Genomic DNA, 21,695 nt, shown 5'->3' with positions numbered 1-21,695 from the left:
ACCAAGAGAAGAAAAACAAATTTGATGAAAAAAAATGTATTTAGTGTATTTTACAGCTGACCCGAACACCATAGATGGTAGCAGAAAGCTGACACTATACTAGACAAAGGTTAAAGTTGATGCATCTTGAAAATGGTCCATTTATTCAGTGTAGTTCACTTTTTTATGACAAAGCAGACTGTGATATCTAATGATTTTAGCATCAAAGTCAAAAATTCTTAAGTTTCTTAGGGTCTATTTTATATTTCAAGCGTCATATTTTATATTTCAAGATGAATTTAATGTGAACAAATGTCTAAATGAGCTTTTAAAAACAGGTTTGATGCTGAATTTGTCTTTTGCGTTGACCTACAATCATCCTCACTCTGGAATATCATCTTCAATATGATCAATAACAACTTGAGATGATTCTTCACAGCTCGGTGTCTTATACCTAAAAAAAACATTTATCTTTAGAAAAATAAAATGTGTCGGTTCAGAGCTGAAGTTACCACGGTAACCGCTGGGCTGTTGGGTAACCTCGGTGTGTTGACTCTCTGAGGTCTCGGTCACTTCGACCTCTTTTGGACGAGTGTTCGGTCCAACAAACGACTCAACACAACTTATTAACCCTCCTTTTACCCCTGGACATATTTGTGTCAGATGAAAGGTCACTGGGGCCTGAGTTTTGGCGAGGAGGTGTATCTTTGGGTAAACTCTGGATGTGCCGAGTTTCAGAATGAAAGTAAATTGTTTGGACTCGTAATGCATTATTTACCACACCCATGACCCTTCAAGTGGACAAAAATGTCCAACGGGCTTTTTTAATGTGAAAATTTTAACTAACAGATATCACCATGAAACTTCCCACATTTATCACTCACATTAAGACAAATATTTTTTGTATTACAAGTTTTGTCAAATTTTATGTTTAAATACGTAAATGAGGCAATATCTGATGAAATATGCACTAATTTGCATACATTCCCAGAATCGAAATCTGAATCTGGATAAAGCCCCTTTCAAAATTCTTGTTTTATTTTGTTGACATAGAGACAAAAGTTTTCACTGAGGAGGATTTTGGATATCTCTTTTTTTTTTTATCACTAAAATACTGTCACCAGCCGTAAACCCCATAGAGCCCCATAGAAATTTTGTGTTTTTGCAGCAAAAACAACTGGCCAGGAAGGGGTTAAAACATTTTCCGAGAAGAAAAGGCAACAAACAAACAGATCCATTGGTGAGGATTGGTTCATTTATTTCAGTAAACAAAAACAACGTCCAAATGTACTTTCTAAGCGTTGTGACGTCGGTGTAACCAGTCTCCAGCATCACAAACCTGACGGACCAACGTGTCACATGACAGACTGAGTTAAACAGAGAAAAAAACAAAAGACAGCGGAGCGTTTCTTTAATTTGAGCTACACAGAGGTGATAAATAACAAACTGATCCCCTTCCCCGTTCATCTTCATCCTCCTCTTCCTCTTCCTCCTCTAGCAGGGATGATGGTCGGGAACCCTCTTCCTGCAGAAACAAGCAAGCAACAATGATCAGAGCTAGAAAACTAACAGGACTAACGGGACTACAGATGGAAATTAGCTGGGAGCTAAATCTGGTGCAACCATCTTTTCATTTTTTTCCATTAAATGATTAATGTAATTGCACATTGTCCCTTATTAAACTAATAAACTAAACTAAACAGACATGAGAGGAAGTAGAGTTGGTGGAAGTAAAGACGGTGGTGAACTGACCTGGGAGCAGCTTTGATGATGTTGTCGACTCTCAGGATCATCTCCGCGGCCTCGGAGGCGCTGAGCAGCACCTGGCGCTTCACCTGGAACGACTCTGTGACGCCCAGCTCCGACATGTTTCCCACGGTGCCTTCAGACATGTCTGCAGGGGAGAAAAACACACACACACATATAAGCCAAATGAGCTCTCTGATAAATCTGGTACACTGTCTATAAACTTAACTTGAAGGGATAGTTCAACATTTTGGCAAATTGGTCCATTGCCATAATCCCTATAGTCATAGCAGTAGGTTCGTTACCTTTAATTGTCGGTGCAAGCTGTTTTTAGAACGGCGGAGCAGAGCCGTGAGCTGCTCAGAGCTACGCTACGGAGGCTCATTATGGGATTTCTTGGTTTCCCCTCATTAAAACTCATCAAATACACAATCCAACAACTCCACAACGCTCTGGTGGACAAGTTGTGAGCTGCACATTCACCACGCTATGAGATAATAACACAACGTTACCAGACAGAGTTGTTTTAGAGGGAAACACAGAGACTGTTGATGAAAAATTGTCCCTGAAGGCAACGCGCATCAGTGGTTTTACATGAATTTCCCTCTAAAACAACTCTGTGTGGTAACGTTGTGTTATTATCTCATAGCGTGGTGAATGTGCAGCTCACAACTTGTCCACCAGAGCGTTGTGGAGTTGTTGGATTGTGTATTTGATGAGTTTGATGAGGGAAACCAAGAAATCCCATAATGAGCCTCCGTAGCGTAGCTCTGAGCAGCTCATGGCTCTGCTCCACCGTTCTACAAACAGCTTGCACCGACAATTAAAGGTAACGAACCTACTGCTATGACTATAGGGATTATGGCAATGGGCCAATTTGACAAAATGTTGAACTATCCCTTTCATTATTCTAACATTTATCTGCCTGGCAAGAGCACTTTTATCTTTGTTTTCATTTCTAACGACAGATTCATTTGTATTTCCTTCCTCTTTTATTCTTTTTCAGTGATGTTTTATCTGTAAAGAACTTTGTGCATTTGATGGAAAAGTGTTATATATATGTATATAAATAAAATCATTATTTATTATCATCTGGAGGTGGAGACTCACTCAGGCCGAAGGTGGTCTTGTTGTCCTGATGAGCGGCTCTGAGCTGAGACACCAGGTCGGCGCTGTCGTAGCCGGCGTTGTCGGCGATGATGGTCGGCAGCTGGACCAGGAAACAGAGAGAAACAAGAGAGAGAAATGTGTTTAATGAGGTTTAATTTACACTAACGACTCATAAAAACTACAGTCTTGATGCAGCAGCAGCTTCGTACCATCCTCAGAGCCTTGGCGAACGACTCCATGGCAACCGCCTCCTTGCCTGGCGTCCTATTGGCCAGATCGGTCACCACCTTGGCCATGAGCATCTCGGAGCAGCCTGAGAGGTATGAGGAGCGATTAGTGTCACATCACAGTCGTATTAAACATTTCAAGCTCAATAAACTAATAAAACAACTTAAGAAGAAACATCGGCATCATATTTATATATTTTAATAGTTATCACATGATCATAAAACTTCATACAGCTGTTTTATTTTTATTATCAGTATTTCCAACTCCTCAGTGTTTAAATGTTTGGCACTTTGAGCTGCTTCCTGTATGAAAAGTGCTCTACAAATAAAGTTTAATTGATTCATTGATTGATCTGGTTCTGTTGCTTTAATCATTTAACTTTCATCTGTTAAAAACAAGGAGATAAAGTTGGAGAAAAATGGAAATTTAAAAATCTTGCGTCTCACTACTTCACTACAACGTATTTGATAAGAACCTTTACAACTTTATTATCTCTTCTGATTCTGTTTTAATTAATTAATGTCAGAATATTTCAGGACTTGACTCTTTATCTTTTTATTTTAAATCACATAATTTCATCGCTCCAAGAGTTAAAGGGATAGTATCATTTTTTTTTTTTTTAAAGTGTGGTTGTATGATCTCCAAATAGCCCCTAAGTACTTTAATTGCAGTAGAAGACTCTCTGCACTCCTCCCGTTAGCAACGCCAGCCCATAATAGCCCTGCCCAGAGATTTACAACATACATTGTTGTGAATGGACCCAAAGAAACGGCCTATTTTCGCGGCCTAAAAGAGGTTTTACCTGGAAAAAAAATACACAGTTCCATTGTTCGCTATAATATAATTTTTTCCAGCCCCTCAAAGTGCAGGAAAAACACAGTTTTTATTTGGACCAAACCATCTGTTCACAACACTGTATGTTGTAAATCTCTGGGCAGGGCTATTATGGGCTGGCGTTGCTAACGGGAGTAGTGCAGAGAGTCTTCTACTGCAATTAAAGTACTTGGGGGCTATTTGTAGATCATACAACCCCACTTTTTTTTTTTAAATGCTACTATCCCTTTAACTCTGATTGTTCTTGACTTTACTTATCCCATGTTGTACAGTGTGTATCTGTGTGTGTGTGTGTGTGTGTGTGTGTGTGTGTGTGTGTGTGTGTGTGTACCTCCTCCGTAGACGGTGCGCGGCTCCTTCACGGTCTGAGCCAACACACACAGAGCGTCGTGCAGCGAGCGCTCGGCCTCGTCCAGAATCTGCTGAGTTGCTCCTCGCAGGACGATGGTGCACGCCTCACCTGAAGGGAGAGAGGGGAGGAAGGGGGATGAGCCTCATGACGGACATGCTTTGGAGAAGTCTTTTCCACAGTTGTAACTTTATTTTGTACATTTAACCAGTTTGTTTCTATGTTTATTCCTCCTCTCTCTCTTTCTCTCATTCTCTCTTCCAGAAGTCTGATTTAAAGATGTGCAGTCTACGGCTCCAACTTATCTATGACATAATATCTGACATGCTTATAGAAATTAAGACAATTTTATCATAGAACAACGCAAAAACATGTTGTTTTTGTTTTTAAAGGGATAGTTCACCCAAAATTGAAAGCTTCGAGAAGCTTCCGCTACAAAACGAGCTTGAAATATAGACTTATTTAATTTTTTTCGGGACAATTTCGCATTTCGGGGCTTCAATACAAGACGGACATTACATATTACAGCAGCATGGAGGTATTTGGATGTTTTTTGGTGTGTCTTTTTGTTACGAAGACAGTTGGTATCCATTTGCAACCGTTATATGGACATGCACTGCTACGCCGAGACCCCCTGTAACTCAGAGAAGCCACGGAGGACTCTGAAACTTCTCACAGCCCTTAGTCCACATGAGGGGGAGGAGATAATGAGGGAAATTTCAATTTTGGGTGAACTATCCCTTTAAACCAGCACCTACAACAGTTCTCTGTCACTATCTATCTGTCCTTCATCAGAGAAGACAACAGATCCAACACTGGAAACACTCATCAACTCAGTGTCGATAGTTTTCTCGCTATAGGAACTTCTTTGGGAAAGAAATCCTCGGTGGGGTCTGAAAAAGTGTGTTAGTGTGTGTGTGTGTGTATGTGTGTGTGTGTGTGTGTGTGTGTGTTTGTACCCAAGGCGACGCCAGAGAAGTGGATGAGCAGATCTTCTCCGATCATCACCTCCTCGATCAGTTTGCAGTGGCCGAGCTTCACCAGCTCCGGGTGGTCGAAGGTGGACGTGATCTCTCCGCCTGCAGAGACACAACCACACACATGTTCAACTTCCTGCAGCACAGACACACACCAAAACCTCTGTGTGTGTTTCAGGGTTCCTACAGCTTAAGCCAAGTTAAATTTAAGACTTTTTAAGACGTTTTTAATGCCACTTGAAATGAAATTGTGACCCGTTCCATCAAAATGAGTCTGAAGTCGCAACGTTCTATTTTTAGATAATCAGCTGATAACGTGGAAAACCCATAGAAAATCTAAAAAAAATGTTTACCCTAATTTCAAAGCAATGACATTCAAAAACAATCTCCCAAAGTTTCACAGTCCAGATAATTGAGAAAAGGCATGTAGGTAAATGATGATTAAAGTTGACTTGCAACTTAAACCCTCTGAAAATGAGTGTTGCTTCGGTGCAAAACATGAAATATCTCCTGAACCGTTCATGATGGAGACGAGCTGTAAACTGCATCTGAATCGCGGGATTCTCCGCTTTCCGACGGTCATTGAATGGTGCCTCTATGACGAGAAGGGACGGGTACAGAAACAGATGCTAAACCGAGTAGCATCGACGCTAACGGAGCGTAGCATCGACGCTAACAGAGCGTAGCATCGATGCTAAACCGAACGTACACGCTTGCACATGTTTTACAAAATGTCAACAAAACATGACAACTTCCGAACCGTTTATGATAGAGACGAGCTGTAAAAAGCATCTGAATTGTGAGATTCTCTGCTTTCCGAGGGTCATTGAATGTTGCATCTATGATAACAAGGGACCGTATAGGGCAGGGCTATTCAATTACAAATTCAGTGGGGCCAGATTTTAAAACTGAGACCTTAACTGGGCCGGACATTTTTCAGCGGTCAATAAAAAGGTTATGACAAATGAGGGGCATTTTTAAAACCCAGCATTAGCTATTAAAAACAAATCTACACAGCCAGAAAAAAGAGAATAAGCCAATAAAAGTAGTAGGCTACCTAGTGATAGTAGGCTAGTAGTAAAGGTGTAGCTGTTAATGCTTTGAATTGGAGGGTTTTTTTTAGGAACTAAAAGTTTCCTGAGGCCTACTGTCTGAGTTTCCACTGAGGTTTACAGCAGGGGGTTATGTAAATCACTAAATGTAGCCTAGTCTTAAAATTAGGCCTAAAGATGAACAAAGATATTTTGATTGGTGAAAAACAAGGAGCAAAAAGCCATTTTGGGCAAATTACTCTGGGAAAGTATTTGATTACGGATTATTCCTTTGAAAAGTAGCTATCCTAATCAAGTTACTGTTCTGATTCCATTGCAAGTATTAAGTTGCGTTAAAATTAAAATATTGGTTACTTCATTCCCTCAAAAAGAAAAGAAAAAAGGACAGCAGAGCGTGGCGTGCTGTCACTGCGTGGACGGTGCTCATGTGTGACTGAAAGGAGTGGAGAGACTGGTGGGGTATTAACCAGCCACCACGGTTTATTGTTGGCTGATGGGAGGGCTGAGGATCGGTCAGCTGCTCTCCAGAAACACCGTGTCGTGCCAATGCGGCCCCCGCTGGAGTGTGAGGTCCGTCGGTCCCGGACGGACGGGGAGACTTGTCTCTCGCTGACCTGTAGCACAGGACCACGGAGGGCAGCCTCGGCCTCAGCCTCGGCCGTCCGGACGTCCGCCGCGGCGAAGCCTCCCGCTCCGTGACGAGCGGCTGTGGCCCGACACGGTGTTTCTGGAGAGCAGCTGACCGACCGAGCCTCGGTTCTACCGGTAACTTTCAAAACAACGCACTGACTGGGTGGGTGGGTTGCGTGTTGCTAGGCTGCGTTGAGTGGTGCATTCACTGTCTGACCTACAGTAGGGATTTTGAGTTCTCGAAAAACGTGTTTCCCTCAGTGTCTTTTTTTTTTTTTTTTTTGGGTCAGGACGAGCCGGGCCACTCGGACATTGGTTCGGGGCCGGATGCGGCCCGCGGGCCGCCAATTGAATAGCCCTGGTATAGGGTGTGTGTAATCACGTGGTACAGGAACAGTTGCCAGAGTCACTGGCAAAAACTTTAACTGCAATTTTCTCAGGTTTTAGAACGGAATGAGAGAGTAGGAGATCGTAATTCAAATGGCCACATCTCGAAAACCATCAAATGTAGCCTATGACTCTGACTAGGGAATCATTTTAAAGCTTATTTTCTAATCTTTCCATTGATACCAAAATCTCAACTTTGAAATTTGGGTCACTGTGACTCATTTTGATGGATCGGGTCACAATTTAAGACAGACTTCACATTAAACACAAATGCGTAAAAAACAAAAACAAAAAAACGTCACCACATATATAGGGTTAGGGACAATTTTACCCACTTTCCTATGTGGTACAAGGTAAAGCGACTGCTACATGAATAATTGGGGGGGGGGGGGGGGGGGGGGCTATGAGTGAGTGAGTGACATCATTTAACAGCTGTGTAGTTGTGGAGAGGAGATGATAAACTAAAAAAGGACACGTTTGCTCGTTTGTATATTTCCATCCAAAGTGATTCAAATAACTGGGAAATGATGCGCATTAAAAGAAATTTGAGTTCTGTGTGTTTCCATTAAAAGTACGGACTTTGGTGAAAACTACAAACTCGCACGACTTTTCCACAGCTGTCCTTTCAAAATAAATGCATAAAAAGTCCGAAAAAAAAAAAAAAAAAAAACTGACTCGGGAGCTGGAGGCGGTGAGAGATTTAGCGTTGACGGCCGCCACTAACTTCTCTATGTGGGAATGTTACCAATTATTTTGAGATTTGAGACTAATTACAATCATAAAATCCCACTTACCAAGAGTTAACATTTTTAAGACGTTTGAAAAATTGATTTAAGACATTTTAATGCCAATTCAGGCCTTGTTTTTAGATTAATGAATTCAATGCCTTTTAAGACTTTTTAAGGATCCGTAAGAACCCTGTGTGTGTGTGTGTGTGTGTGTGTGTGTGTGTGTGTGTGTGTGTGTGTGTGTGTGTGTGTGTGTGTGTGTGTGTGTGCGTACACGTACCGGTGACCAGAGCGAGGCGCTCGACGCCGGCGAAGTCGGCGTGTTCGATGGCCATGACGCCGGCCTGAGCAAACAGCTGCTCTGGGTAGTTGTAGATCAACTGTCTGTGGAGAAGAGGACGATGCTCAGTCAGAGAAAAACGTTTTACATCAAAGACCCGAAACCGACGCAAATTAGACCAAAGACCCCCAACTAACACCAGATAAGACTAATATTAGGTCTGAGACTGAATAATGTTACTTTTTTGGTCAATGCATGTTCAAATTAGGGCCAAAATATTGTAGAAAAAAATCTGGAAAAAATTGGTACAATTTCTCCAAAAACATTTATACATTTCTAGAAGTGGTAAAAAAAAAAAAAAAAAAAAGCTGAAACATTTTCTAGAAAAAGAGTAGTAAAATTTCTCCCAAAAAAATAAATAAAAAAGAATTCTAGAAAAACCAGTACATTTTTTTTTTTTTAAAGTTAAACAATAATATAATTTTAAAAAGTGGTAAAAAAATTTCACAAAAAACTTAAATTCTAGAAATAAATGGTAAAATTTCAAAAAAAAAAAAAAAAAAAAAAGTTAATATAATAAAAAAAGGTTAAAAATTTCACAAAAAACAGAAATAAATGGTAAAATTTCTAAAAAATAAAATGAAATAAAAGTGGTGAAATTGATAAAACGATATGTATCGCAAAATAACTTTTCCTCGACAGAAATATGAGACGGGGCCGATAAAAAGTCGATCGGTTTCATTCATCCGTGTTTAGACAAACAACACAAACAGCCAATGATAACGAGAGTTGTGCCGCGCCGAACCAATCACGTGGCTGGAAAAGAGCCAGGCCAGGTCAGGTCGACACACACAGCAAAATACACAACACAACACGATAAGACGACAGAGTGACTGTTGCCTTGAAAGAAAATATGAAGAAAACTCTGAGTCTGAACCTGTTGATGAAGACGTTGATCCCGTGCTTCAGGATTCTGTCGACCTTCTCCTTCATCTTCTCCTTCTCTGCCAGTTCGATGTCGGCGACCTTCGCCATCGAGTCCACGCGCACTCTGGACCCAAACACCTGACACACACACACACACACAGTTGTTTTAGTTTTCTCTCGATTTTTAGTCTTTAGCATTTTTAACATTTATCTGCACTCAAGTACTGTAGGAGCCTATAAATGAACATACTCCATTACAAAGTGAACTTAAACCCTTTTCAAAACCTGTACTCTCTGTATGTAAAAAAGGCTAACAAATGCACATTGCACAATATTTTAATTTTTTTTTTGTATATATAGATAGATATATAGTTTTCTCCATAAAAAACAGTTCAGATTCTGTCGATTGTGAAGCAGCTGCAGGAGAAACTGTGTGTGTGTGTGTGCAGGGTTTATACAGGAATCTTGAAGTTAATTTCAATACCTTTTTAAGACATTTTCAAGACCTTCTCAATATTTTTTAATATCTCACCGCCACTTCAAGCTGTAACCATTTACATCAGTGACACTTTTAACTTAACAGTTTTAGTTTGTGATAAAGACTAAAATAGGTTAGGATAATAAATAAAAGGCAAAGTTTATAAAAAAAAAACATTGCTCCACTCTCAAAAAACAAAAACAACAATCTTCTTTTCTATTTTATGTACCGGTTCATCTTTGTTTTTTAATAAAATGAATAAATTCACACACTTTTACAATGTTTTTTAGGACTCAAACTCTTGGACGGCTAATTCAAAGAAATATGTGGGAGCCAAAGTGTGTTTTGTGTGCTTCTACAGGTTTTGTTTGTTTATCGTAAAGTTCACATTATTGTAAATAAATAATTGATTTGTTTTGGATAAATAGTTGATTAAAAATAGGCAAAAGATTAGTTAAATTCATGTGATTTAATTCATGATACGGTAAGTTAAAAATGATTTTTGTAACCTATGTTACTGTCGCTTTAAGACGACAGAGGCAGTTGAGGCTTGGTGAGGACTGAGCCACACAGTTTTCTTACTGTAGTGCCTTTTTGAATGAGAAAACTTTGATTTTGAATTACTCCTGTAATAAGATACCTTTGGAAAACAAGGAATAAATACATTCTTTCTAATCTTTTTACACCGGAGTCCCGTGGACATTTTTTCTATGCAGTAAAGGTGCACGAGTCAAGTTAACCTGGCTAAAAGCTTCAACTCCCACAAAATACCTTCAAAATGTAAGACTTTATAAAGCCGTGAAAAGACTTTTTAATACTTTTTAAGGGTCTAAATTCACCTTTTAATACTCTTCAAGACCCCGCGGATACCCTGGGGTGTGTGCGTGTGTGTGTGTGTGTGTGTGTGTGTGTGTGTGTACCTTGATCTTGTCGGTGTCCATGCCGGTGTTGGCGATCAGGATGTTGGCGTTCTCCAGCCTCTTCGGTTGGTTCACTCCGATCTTCTTGTCCAATAGGAAACCTAAAACATGACACACACACATTTTATTACAGCAGCCAATCAGAGAGAAGAACCTGTAACCATGACGACGATGAGGATGTGTGGTCACCTTCGTCGAGGTACGAGTCCGTCAGGCTTCCTCCCAGCTTCTTGATGATGTGGATGGCCTCCAGGTTGCCCGAGCCCTTCAGCCGCAGCACGGCGTCCACGGCCAGGCGGGCGAAGTGGTCTTTGTGGTGAGTCAGCAGTTTGGAGGACAGCGTCGTCCTGGAGATGTTCAGCAGGTCCTCCTGGAAACGGGTCTGGTCGTTGCTGCGGAGACCAGACACACATAAAAAGATCAATACAATGCAAACATAACAGGATGGGATGGACTCGTCATTTTTCACTTTTAAAGGGATACGCCAACATTTTTTTTCGAGTCCATGACCAGCAGATAGACACCATCCTTTCCACTGTGCGTGCAGTAACAAGGGAGATAGAGTCGTATCGCTGTAATTAGCTTAGCTCAAACACTGGAAGTGTATGGGTAGTGTTAGCCTGCCTCCTACCCGAGCTGAAATCAGCAGTCAGAAGCTGATTTCATTTTAGCTCTAAACTCTGTAAATATATCACTTTATCCACATTTCAAACATGTTTAGGTGAGAAAGTAGCCGTTTAGATCAGCAGTGTGTCGTTCATTTGTCTAAATACCAGCTGTTTACTATTTTATTTGGACGAATTCGGCGCTACTCAAGCTAGCCGTTGTGACCAACGCACTTCCGGTTACTTTCACAAAATAAAACACCCGTTGCCCTTTACATACAGAAAACCATGACGATAGAATTTGTGCTTTTACTTTGAAACGGGAAGCTAACCTACCCTCGATGTAGCTAGCTTGAACCAAAATAAAGGGTCTTTGCTTGAACCCTCCGTTTTGACCGATCTCGTCCCGTTAGCGGCATTTGACCGCTCAAGATGCCTTACCGGAGAGTTTTGTCAGCTCTGAGACGAAGATCGGCCCGCAGGTTTCCGTTTAGAGTTGCTGAAGAGTTTCTCTGATGACTTTAGGTGGAGGCAGGCTAACACTACCCATACACTTCCAGTGTTTGAGCTAAGCTAATTAGCGACTTTAGGTGGAGGCAGGCTAACAATACCCATACACTTCCAGTGTTTGAGCTAAGCTAATTACGGCGATATGGCTCTATCTCCATGGTTACTGCACACACAGTCGAAAGGATGGTGTCTATCTGCTGGTCATGGACTCGGGAGTGAGGCAAGACACGGAAAAAAAAAAAAATGTTGGCGTATCCCTTTCAGTTAGTAAAACTTTGACACTGTGATTTACAGAGTTTCTGTCTGTGTCAGTGAAGTGAACAAACCTGTGGTCGACGGCCGCCTCCCTCAGAGCGTCTCTGGCCACCTGCGTCGCCTGCCTCCAGCCGGAGATGATCGTCTGTGGGTGAATCTTCTTGGCGATCAGAAGCTCCGCCTCCTGCAACCACATCAGTGACGGTTAATTAAATAAAATAAAATTAAAAAAACTCACGTTGCGTTCAAATGCTGTCGGTTAAAACAGACAGATGGAGGTGTTTATTTACCCTCAGCAGCTCTGCAGCCAACACGGTGACCGACGTCGTCCCGTCTCCGACTTCATCGTCCTGAACCTTCGACATGTCTGGAAACAGAAGAATTTAGACAAAATTAATTATCTGATCAATTTAATTCCAATTAAAAAGAAAACATGTTCTTCTTAAAGGGATAGTTCAACATTTTGGCAAATTCCATAATCCCTATAGCCATAGCAGTAGGTTCGTTACCTTTAAATGTCAGTGCAGGCTATTTTTCCCTCATCAAACTCATCAAATACACAATCCAACAACTCCACAACGCTCTGGTGGACAAGTTGTGACCTGCACATTCACCACGCTATGAGATAATAACACAACGTTACCAGACAGAGTTGTTTTAGAGGGAAATACAGAGACTGTTGATGAAAAACTGTCCCTGAAGGCAACGTGTATCAGCTGTTTTGCATGAATTTCCCTCTAAAACAACTCTGTGTGGTAACGTTGTGTTATTATCTCATAGCGTGGTGAATGTGCAGGTCACAACTTGTCCACCAGAGCGTTGTGGAGTTGTTGGATTGTGTATTTGATGAGGGAAACCAAGAAATCCCATAATGAGCCTCCGTAGCGTAGCTCTGAGCAGCTCACGGCTCTGCTCCGCCGTTCTAAAAACAGCTTGCACCGACAATTAAAGGTAACAAACCTACTGCTATGACTATAGGGATTATGACAATGGGCCAATTTGACAACATGTTGAACTATCCCTTTGATTAAATATGTAAAAGATAAGGATATTTGCTGTTTAGTGTCTCTTCACTCACCAACCAGGACTTTGGCAGCAGGGTTGTCGACGCCGATGGCCTTCAGGATGGTCGCTCCGTCGTTGGTCACCGTCACCGAGGCGCCCTTCGCTCCGCTCATCAAGATCTTGTCCTGATGAGAAGAAGAGGAAGAGATGTTTTTTTTTTAATATCCATATTTAAACCTTGAATGTTTCTAAAGTCAGAGATGCTGAGAATTACTGTCAAAACAACTCATAACACACACAGCTGACGTTAAACATCCAATTCCAGTTAAAAACAAATGGCAAAACAAATCTTTTCCAAATCAAAACACTTCATTTACATCAAGAATCAAATTCAGGGGTTCATAATCTAAAGAAAAATGTGTTTTTAAATCTAATCTAATGAAATTAAATCAACACTTTTGTTGCATCTGAAATCACCCACCATCCCCTTTGGACCCAGAGTGCTCTTCACCAGGTCGCCGATAGCGATGGCGCCCACGAAGGAGGACTGCAGAGAAAAAAGAAACACAGATTTAGCTAAATATTCATGAATGAGATTAAAAAAAACAATGAATTTATCAATTCACAGGATAAACAGTAAAATAAAAACCTAAATGAACAAAACACACCAGTCGTGCGGTTTCAGCTTTCTCCTCATCAGCTCCATGTTTGAAGATGCTGACCGGGGCCATTGATAAGGACGCCTACAGAGGGAGAGAGAGACAATACTGATCAATCAATTCATCCATCAGTACAATAACATTTTTTTAAAGCTTTGCTATTAATATTGTATGAAGTTAGTGTTTCTTTTCTACAGATTACATGTTACAGATTGACAGAACCATGATGACACTGTTTTATCGTGCTTTTATTGATTCTGTTTAACCTTTTTACCTTCTCATGGTTTGGTAAATAAGTTGTAGTGGACTTTTTACTCCTTTTACAGAGGTTTAGCTCATTATTTATGTATTTTAACTGGTATTTTTTTCAACAGCGTACGGTATGTATTTTCAGATTTTTAACCCGTGAAACAGTGAGCTTGATTTCTGACCATGTCTTTGTCCTTTTTGTTCATTATGTGTTTTTAAATGGTGATGCCCTCCTACTGCAAAACAAATCCACCTATGGGTATTAATAACAGCCCTAACCCTAACCTGACCTGCATGTATATGAAAATCACTAGTGAACCTACTAAAACACTGATATATTAATCAGGGCTTGTAAATATTTCATCAACTTGCTCATGTGCAACCAGTAAATTTGATGTTTTTTGTTTTTTAACGTGGAAGGGACAACTCAAAGAATCTGGAATCTGTCATTACAGGTGTCAGCCAGGTACAATAAATGTAAAGGAAATGTGAATATTTGCCATTGCAAGTCGATTTACGCCAGTGTACGCCCCTGAATTTTCTGCTTAAAAGCTCCTAAGCTCCTAAAAGTTTAAGTTAGGGGGATCACTGCGCTCCTTGTGGAAAATATTTGTCTGTAGCCCTGTTAATTGAGAAATAAAGTATTATTTATTGGGCATGCAGCCGATGTGCGCACTTTAGGCGTGGACGGATTTATTCCGAGCATCTTTGAACGCACCGTGGACGCAGCACCGCCCCTGTCATCCTGGAAACCGCTAGAAGCTTCCAACCAAACTTATTCATTAAAAAATTAAAAACCGGTTAAAAGAAGAACGACAGAAAGAGTTTAATGATGTAATGGGGGATGTATTTGGCTTTCGAAACATTTTATTAATGTTTGTTCTTCACATGTTTTAATAATAAACGACTTGTTCTCATGTGACAGCCACAAAGCCCCGATGATGACAAGCTAAGCTAAGATGCTAACAGGCTAGCTCAGAACAATGGGGACGAGCTGCAGCCAAACTGCGACAACTGACGTTTTACACTTAACAGCTGAGAAAACTTAACGTACAGCAGAGTGGACAGCACATACGACTCTGTTAGTTATTATAAAACATGACTCTGTTGTTGCAGCAGTTAGCAGCTTAGCCGCTAACCAGCGCATTTATAACGCCCATGTGCTTCTCTCGCCGGTAAGCACCGTTAGCTCCGAGCTAAGCGGTCGCTCCTGTCACCGTTAAATACAACCTACATGTTATTTCACTGAGTCTCCGGGGAATCGGTCCTATAAAGACGTGAAATGCTGAATTGTAGCCGTTTCTGTGGTTTCAGAAAGGAGCAATTTAAAGTTAAAACTCACCATGATGACTGCGAGACTGGGCTGAAGCCGTACACGCACAGAAGGAGGAGCAGGACGTGGGAGTGACGTAGTTACGTAAGGACGTAATGTTGCGTTCATGGAAGATCACGGAAAACAAGGCACTCCTATCTGTCTGTTGAAAAGCCTGTATTTGGTGTAAATTCTGAGACGCAAAATATTTTCCTAAGACTTTATTTGGACAGTTTGTATATATATTTCTCATTTATTATTATTCATTTACATTTTAACGATGTTTTATTAATCTACACTGTCCCTTTCCAAATGAACAAACTGTAAAATTGTGCTCTGTCCTTTATCTTAGAAGAGGTGTGAGGCTGCAGTCATCAAATCATTTCATAATCAATGCATTTGATATGTTTTGTCTGTAATGATTGATATAAAATGTCTGAAAATATTGAAAAACACCATTTATTCACAGAATTGTCTCAACATTCATTAAAACACTAGGGAAAACAAGAAATTCACATATGCAAATAATACAGTCTAAGTGTTCAGTAGATGTTTTTGCATCATGCCACATGATCCTCAGCAGTAAATGAAGGTGTCTAATGTTTGTCTAACTTCTAACTAACTTATTCATATTTCAGCTAATACCAGAGTTCAGAATAAATCCATATAAGGAAAACAAAAGCCTCAAACACATACTATTCCACAGTAAATCCAAAAGGGGGCGCTGTCAGTCCTCCTTACATTCACAGTAGGAACTTGTTAATCTGCCATAATTTCATAAAATAGAATTTATCTTTGAGATGGTTTTTGGAAAAGAGCATCGGACCATTTGAAACCACAGAGTCCAGTCTGAGGCCAGTTCGTACTTTTAGAGGCACCAGTCAAATTAACTGTAAAAGCCACCGACTGTTTCTGTGGACTCAGCAGCATTTAAAGTCGGTCCAGTGGTTTTCGACTGTTCCCTCTGCAGTCACACGAGGACATAAATACTAGAAATTAAATTATAGAGATGATTCTTCTTCTCGTGCTGCAGAAGATGAAGATGTCACTTTAAGGACAGTGGGAGATAACGATACCTGGAGGAGACCAAATGTATTTTTCAGTTTAAGGGATACCGGTAGTTCACCCAAAATTGAAATTTCACTCATTATCTACTCATCCTCATGTCTGTGGACTAAGGGCTGGGAGAAGTTTCAGAGTCCTCCGTGGCTTCTCTGAGTTACAGGGGGTCTCGGCGTAGCAGTGCATGTCCATATGACGGTTGCAAATGGATACCAACTGTCTTCGTAACAAAAAGACACACCAAAAAACATCCAAATACCTCCATGCTGCTCGTATGTAATGTAATGTAATGTTGTATTGAAGCCCCAACATGAGAAATTGTTCCAAAAAAAATTAAATAAGTCTATGTTTTAAGCTTGTTTTGTAGCGGAAGCTCCTCTTCCTGGTTCGTCCAAATTTGACGAACTGGGAACGCTACAAACAAGCTTGAAAAATAGACTTATTTAAAGGGACAACGAGGAAATTCGGCTCGCCCAGCATTTCCACCACCACTAATAATAACAAAATAACCATTAGAGACAAAACCATATATTTATCGAAAATGGGCCCATTAACAAGTGGTAACGTAGATTCATCCACATTAACGTGAGACTTTTTAAAAACCAAATAGAAACTCCTCGTTGTCCCTTTATTTTTCTTGGGACAATTTCGCATTTCGGGGCTTCAATACAAGACGGACATTACATACGAGCAACATGGAGGTATTTGGATGTATTTTGGTGTGTCTTTTTGTTACGAAGACAGTTGGTATCCATTTGCAACCGTTATGCACTGCTACGCCGAGACCCCCTGTAACTCAGAGAAGCCACGGAGGACTCTGAAACTTCTCCCAGCCCTTAGTCCACATGAGGGGGAGGAGATAATGAGTGAAATTTCAATTTTGCAATTTCAATTTCAAGTCAAAATAGAAATATTTTCAAGATATTTTACATTTCTACTTCTTCATCTCCTCTTCTTCAGGCCCCGCCTCCTGCCCTTGTGATTGGCGGCCTGTACGGGCAGACAGTAGATGTGCATGGGGAACTTCCTGAAGTAGCTGCTGACCCAGGGTCTGTGGAGATAACGACAGAAGGTTTTTAGGGTTTCACACTGATTAATCGATGCTGACACCACAATGTTTGCAATTATATGTTTATAAGTTCCAGTTTGTTTGGTCACTTATTCATTTTCTTCCTTTATTTCTGTTCCATCTTTCCAAAGCTGACACTCCTTCTTCACCTCTTTTATGGGCCAAGAACTTTATTGCATATTTTGCAAACTGTTATTTGCTTCATTTTGGGTAAATAAAAACTCTTTTTTTGTGCATCATTCAGCTCAGTTCCTCACATCCCGACTCCAACAGCTGTTGCTCTTCAATATTTTCAGACTAACAGAGGAAACTTGAACTGACAAGAAAATTGATTCAATAAAATTCGAATGAAGTGATTAAAAGTGCAGCGGACGTTCTGTTTGAGTTTCATTGTCATTGTAAGATAAATACATTTTTCTCACTTTTGGATTTCAGATCATATAAATGTAAAAATATGCAATGCGTCATTCTGAATTTGAAGTTTTTCCATTGAATATTTACAATTTCATTCTTGCATGTGCTAAGTGTCATGACAACTGCAATGAGACAAACATTACTTGGCGACTCGCTGGCTCAGACTCAGGTAACTCAGGTTTTTCCACAGCAGCTTGTTTTCCTGTTGACGCAGGAATTCGGCCTCTTGCTGTCGCTCCATGTCCAGACGCAGAGTCTCCCGAAGCTCGGCCTCGATACGACCCAACTGAAACACACAAACATTACAGTAATCTGCAAACTCTGTTGTCAACGTGGCATTGTGGGAAACTGTTAAGTAGCATTAAAAAAAACATCATATCTATTGCATGTCTGCCCGTCTTGTGTCTGTTGCTCACCCTGAGGTTTCTCATATTTTTTTTCCTGTTAAAAGGGTTTTCTATGGAGTTTTTCCTCAGTGGATGTGAGGGTCTAAGGTCAGAGGATGTTGTTACGATGCCATGTAAAGCCCTTTGAGACAAACTGTTTGTAAAAATGGGCTATGCAAATAAAATTGCCTTGCCTTGCCATACTGTTATTATACGTTCAGATATTGTGATTTAGTGCAGTGGTTCTCAAAGTGGGGTCCGGAGACCCCCAGGGGTCCTTGAGAGGGTTCAAGGGGGTTCCCAACTTTTTCTTGAAATTTTACCACTTTTTTCTAGAATTTTTATTTTATTTTTACTTTTTGGGAAACATTTTTACCACTTTTTGAGAAATTTTATCACTTTCTAGAATTTTTTTTATTTTTTAGACTTTTTTTTCTAGAAATGTATAAAAGTTTTTGGGGAAATTGTACGAGTTTTTTCCAGAATTTATTTTTTATTTTTTATTTATTTTTTATTTTTTGGGAGAAATTTTTACCACTTTTTGAGAAATTTTGCCACTTTCTTCAAGAATTTTTTTGAACTTGACCGTTACTTCTAGGCTATTTCTTGACATTATCATGCAATTAGCAGCCTGTAACTTAAAAGCTGTGTTCACACCAAACGCGATGAACGCGATTTTTTCGCGCGACAAATGAGAATCCGTCGCGCTATCGCTCGTGTTTTGACGCGTGACCATTTTGTGTAAATTCGCGTCATCGCGTCCCCCCTCCCCTCCCCTCTACTGTCAATCCAGCTAACAGGACGGATGTAAAAATGTGTTGAGACACATAAAGTGCACTCATTTTACCGTAGGCTTGACAATGGACGAGGTGAAGCTGATCCTTGACGTCCTGGTCCTGGTGTAGCAGGTAAAAAAAACTCCGCTCAGCCCTGTTTACGTATGGCGTCGCGGCCGTTGTACCTACTTCAGACTGACTGTTGCTCAGTTTGAGGACTTGCTTGCTAGGGTTGGTGCCAGGATCTCCAGGCAGGACACCAACTAAGTTAAAGTTTTACAGACGCTTCATTTCAGCTGCGGAGTGCCTGTCCATCTGTCCCCGGTGAGTAGCAGTGTATTGTTGTGTCAGAATCTCAACGCTGATAGGCTGTCGCCGCAAAAGTTCAATATTTTCAACTCGCGCGTTGACGCGATTTTCGCGGCATCGCGTCGCGGCTAATCGCGTCTGTGCATTGACTTTACATGTAATCTCGACGCGCGACAACGCAGCATCGCGTTTGGTGTGAACACCCCTAAAGGGTTACCGATTTTTTTTCATATATTGAACTGGCTACTCAAATTATAGGCTATCCAAATAACATTTAAATACTGCTGATGTAGATGGGAAAAAAAATACGAAATCATGAACTATGTATCATTTGAAAAACATTTAAAATAAAGTACTGAAATATGAAATACAGTAGCCTACAACACTACACTTTTATACATTTGAACTGATAAAGTGTTTCACTGTGACCTGTAGAGGGAGCAGTTTTAACCCACAGCTCTTGTGTTGTTATGATAAAATGAAGCGTTACCTCCTCCAGCAGAGTCCTCCTGTCCTCCTCCTTCCTCTGCTGCTGCTCGTACAGAGCCAGCGACGCCGGCTCAGACTGACGCCGCTGCACCTGCACCTGAGCAACACCTGGTTTACCTGCAGCTGCAGCGGTGAGCGGCTGCTGCACGATGGGAGGCAGGAAGCAGCTGCTGACGGACCGAGAGAGAGAGAGAGAGAGAGTGATGAGCTCGTATTTCACCTCATCATGTCGGGATGTTGTCGAGCAGCAGCTGATTGGCACCGCTAATGAACACACACACACATTCTCATCTCAGGCTGCTGCATTATTAATGAGGACACGACTTCCCAGAGTCCTTTGCTCCAATCCAACTCAAAACAAACTTCACTCTGAAGGAAGGAAGGAAGGAAGGAAGGAAGGAAGGAAGGAAGGAAGGAAGGAAGGAAGGAAGGAAGGAAGGAAGGAAGGACGAAGGGAAAGAAGGAAGGAAGGACAATGGGAAAGATGGGAGGAAAGAAGGAAGGGCAAAAGGAAGGAAAGATAGAAGGAGGGAGGGAACATATTGGGTCAAAAAGGAAGTAAGAAGTAAGGATAAAGGGAAGGGAAGGGAGGGAGGGAGGAAGGGAGAGAAAGAAGGATTGTGGAAAGAAGGAAGGGAAAAAGGAAGGAAAGAAAGGTGGAGAGAGGGAGGGATGGAACAGATTTGTTCAAGGAAGGAAGGGAGGAAAGAAGGAAGGGAAAAGGGAAGGACAGAAAGATGGAGGTATAGGGAATAGATCAGAGTCAATTGGATCAAAAGAGGAAGGAAGAAGAAGTATGGATGAAGGGAAGGAAGGAAGGAAGCGAGAAGGAAGGGAAAAAGGATTGTGGAAAGAAGGAAGGATGGAGGAAGGAAACAGCAGGACAACAGGAGAGTTATAGCTACAACTTTTTCATCAGAACAATTAATTTTTCAAAACTAATACATACACAGAATGTCTAGAGGGTGCAGAATAAAAGTATTAATTTTACAGATTTTTTTTTATAGTACATAAATAATTGTTTTATAATTTAAAAAAAATTGTAAACAGCTGGTATTTAGACAAATGAACGACACACTGCTGATCTAAACGGCTAAAAATGTTTGAAATGTGGATAAAGTGATATATTTACATGAGTTTAGAGCTAAAATGAAATCAGCTTCTGACTCGGGTAGGAGGCAGGCTAACACTACCCATACACTTCCAGTGTTTGAGCTAAGCTAATTAGCGACTTTAGGTGGAGGCAGGCTAACACTACCTATACACTTCCAGTGTTTGAGCTAAGCTAATTACGGGCGATACGGCTCTATCTCCCTTGTTACGTGCACGCACAGTCGAAAGGATGGTGTCTATCTGCTGGTCATGGACTCAGGAGTGAGGCAAGACACGTAAAAAAAAAAAAAATGTTGGCATATCCCTTTAAAACACGTCCTCACTTTGAAATGTAATGACGGACTATGTGGATTTACGTGGTCTTTGTCCCCATAATTCTGCGTAAGAGATCGAGGTCCCCACAACGTGAGTAAGACCAGGACTTCACACACACACACACACACACACACACACACACACACACACACACACACACACACACACACACACACACACACACACACACACACACACACACACACACACACACACACACACACACACACACACATACATACAGACTGATCCTCCATGTAAACTAATTTCCATTCAGATTTGTTTACAGTCTGCTCGGTGTCTGCTCACAGTAATGTATCCCTCGGCCAAGGTCGCGCTCCGGTGGAGAGTATCACACACACACACACACACACACACACACACACACACACACACACACACACACACACACACACACACACACACACACACACACACACTGTTATCAGATTGATCCCGACCGAGTTTCCACTCCTCTGTGGACAGTAGTAGGATGTTTCCATTCAAACTTTTAATTTGATATCTCGCTGTATTTATCTTGT

At 41.0% G+C, this 21,695-nt stretch overlaps 1 protein-coding gene across 1 annotated transcript; it reads right to left on the bottom strand.

The window, feature by feature from the left end:
- Positions 1 to 1,214: 1,214 nt before the first annotated feature.
- cct2 (chaperonin containing TCP1, subunit 2 (beta)) lies at positions 1,215 to 15,312 on the bottom strand. The gene is made up of 16 exons (XM_083999527.1): positions 15,251 to 15,312; positions 13,669 to 13,743; positions 13,482 to 13,547; positions 13,074 to 13,185; positions 12,286 to 12,362; positions 12,067 to 12,179; positions 10,815 to 11,017; positions 10,626 to 10,726; positions 9,238 to 9,365; positions 8,301 to 8,404; positions 5,206 to 5,325; positions 4,229 to 4,357; positions 3,045 to 3,148; positions 2,836 to 2,935; positions 1,732 to 1,873; positions 1,215 to 1,504 (listed from the first exon to the last, which is right to left on the bottom strand). The coding sequence occupies exons 1-16, from the start codon at positions 15,251 to 15,253 to the stop codon at positions 1,474 to 1,476; spliced, it is 1,608 nt and encodes a 535-aa protein (XP_083855653.1). The 5' UTR covers positions 15,254 to 15,312; the 3' UTR covers positions 1,215 to 1,473.
- Between the last annotated feature and the right edge of the window lie 6,383 nt (positions 15,313 to 21,695).

Source organism: Trachurus trachurus (assembly GCF_905171665.1).
Source record: "Trachurus trachurus genome assembly, chromosome: 23".
Classification (NCBI taxonomy): domain Eukaryota; kingdom Metazoa; phylum Chordata; class Actinopteri; order Carangiformes; family Carangidae; genus Trachurus; species Trachurus trachurus.
This window is presented reverse-complemented; position numbering and strand designations above follow the sequence as displayed.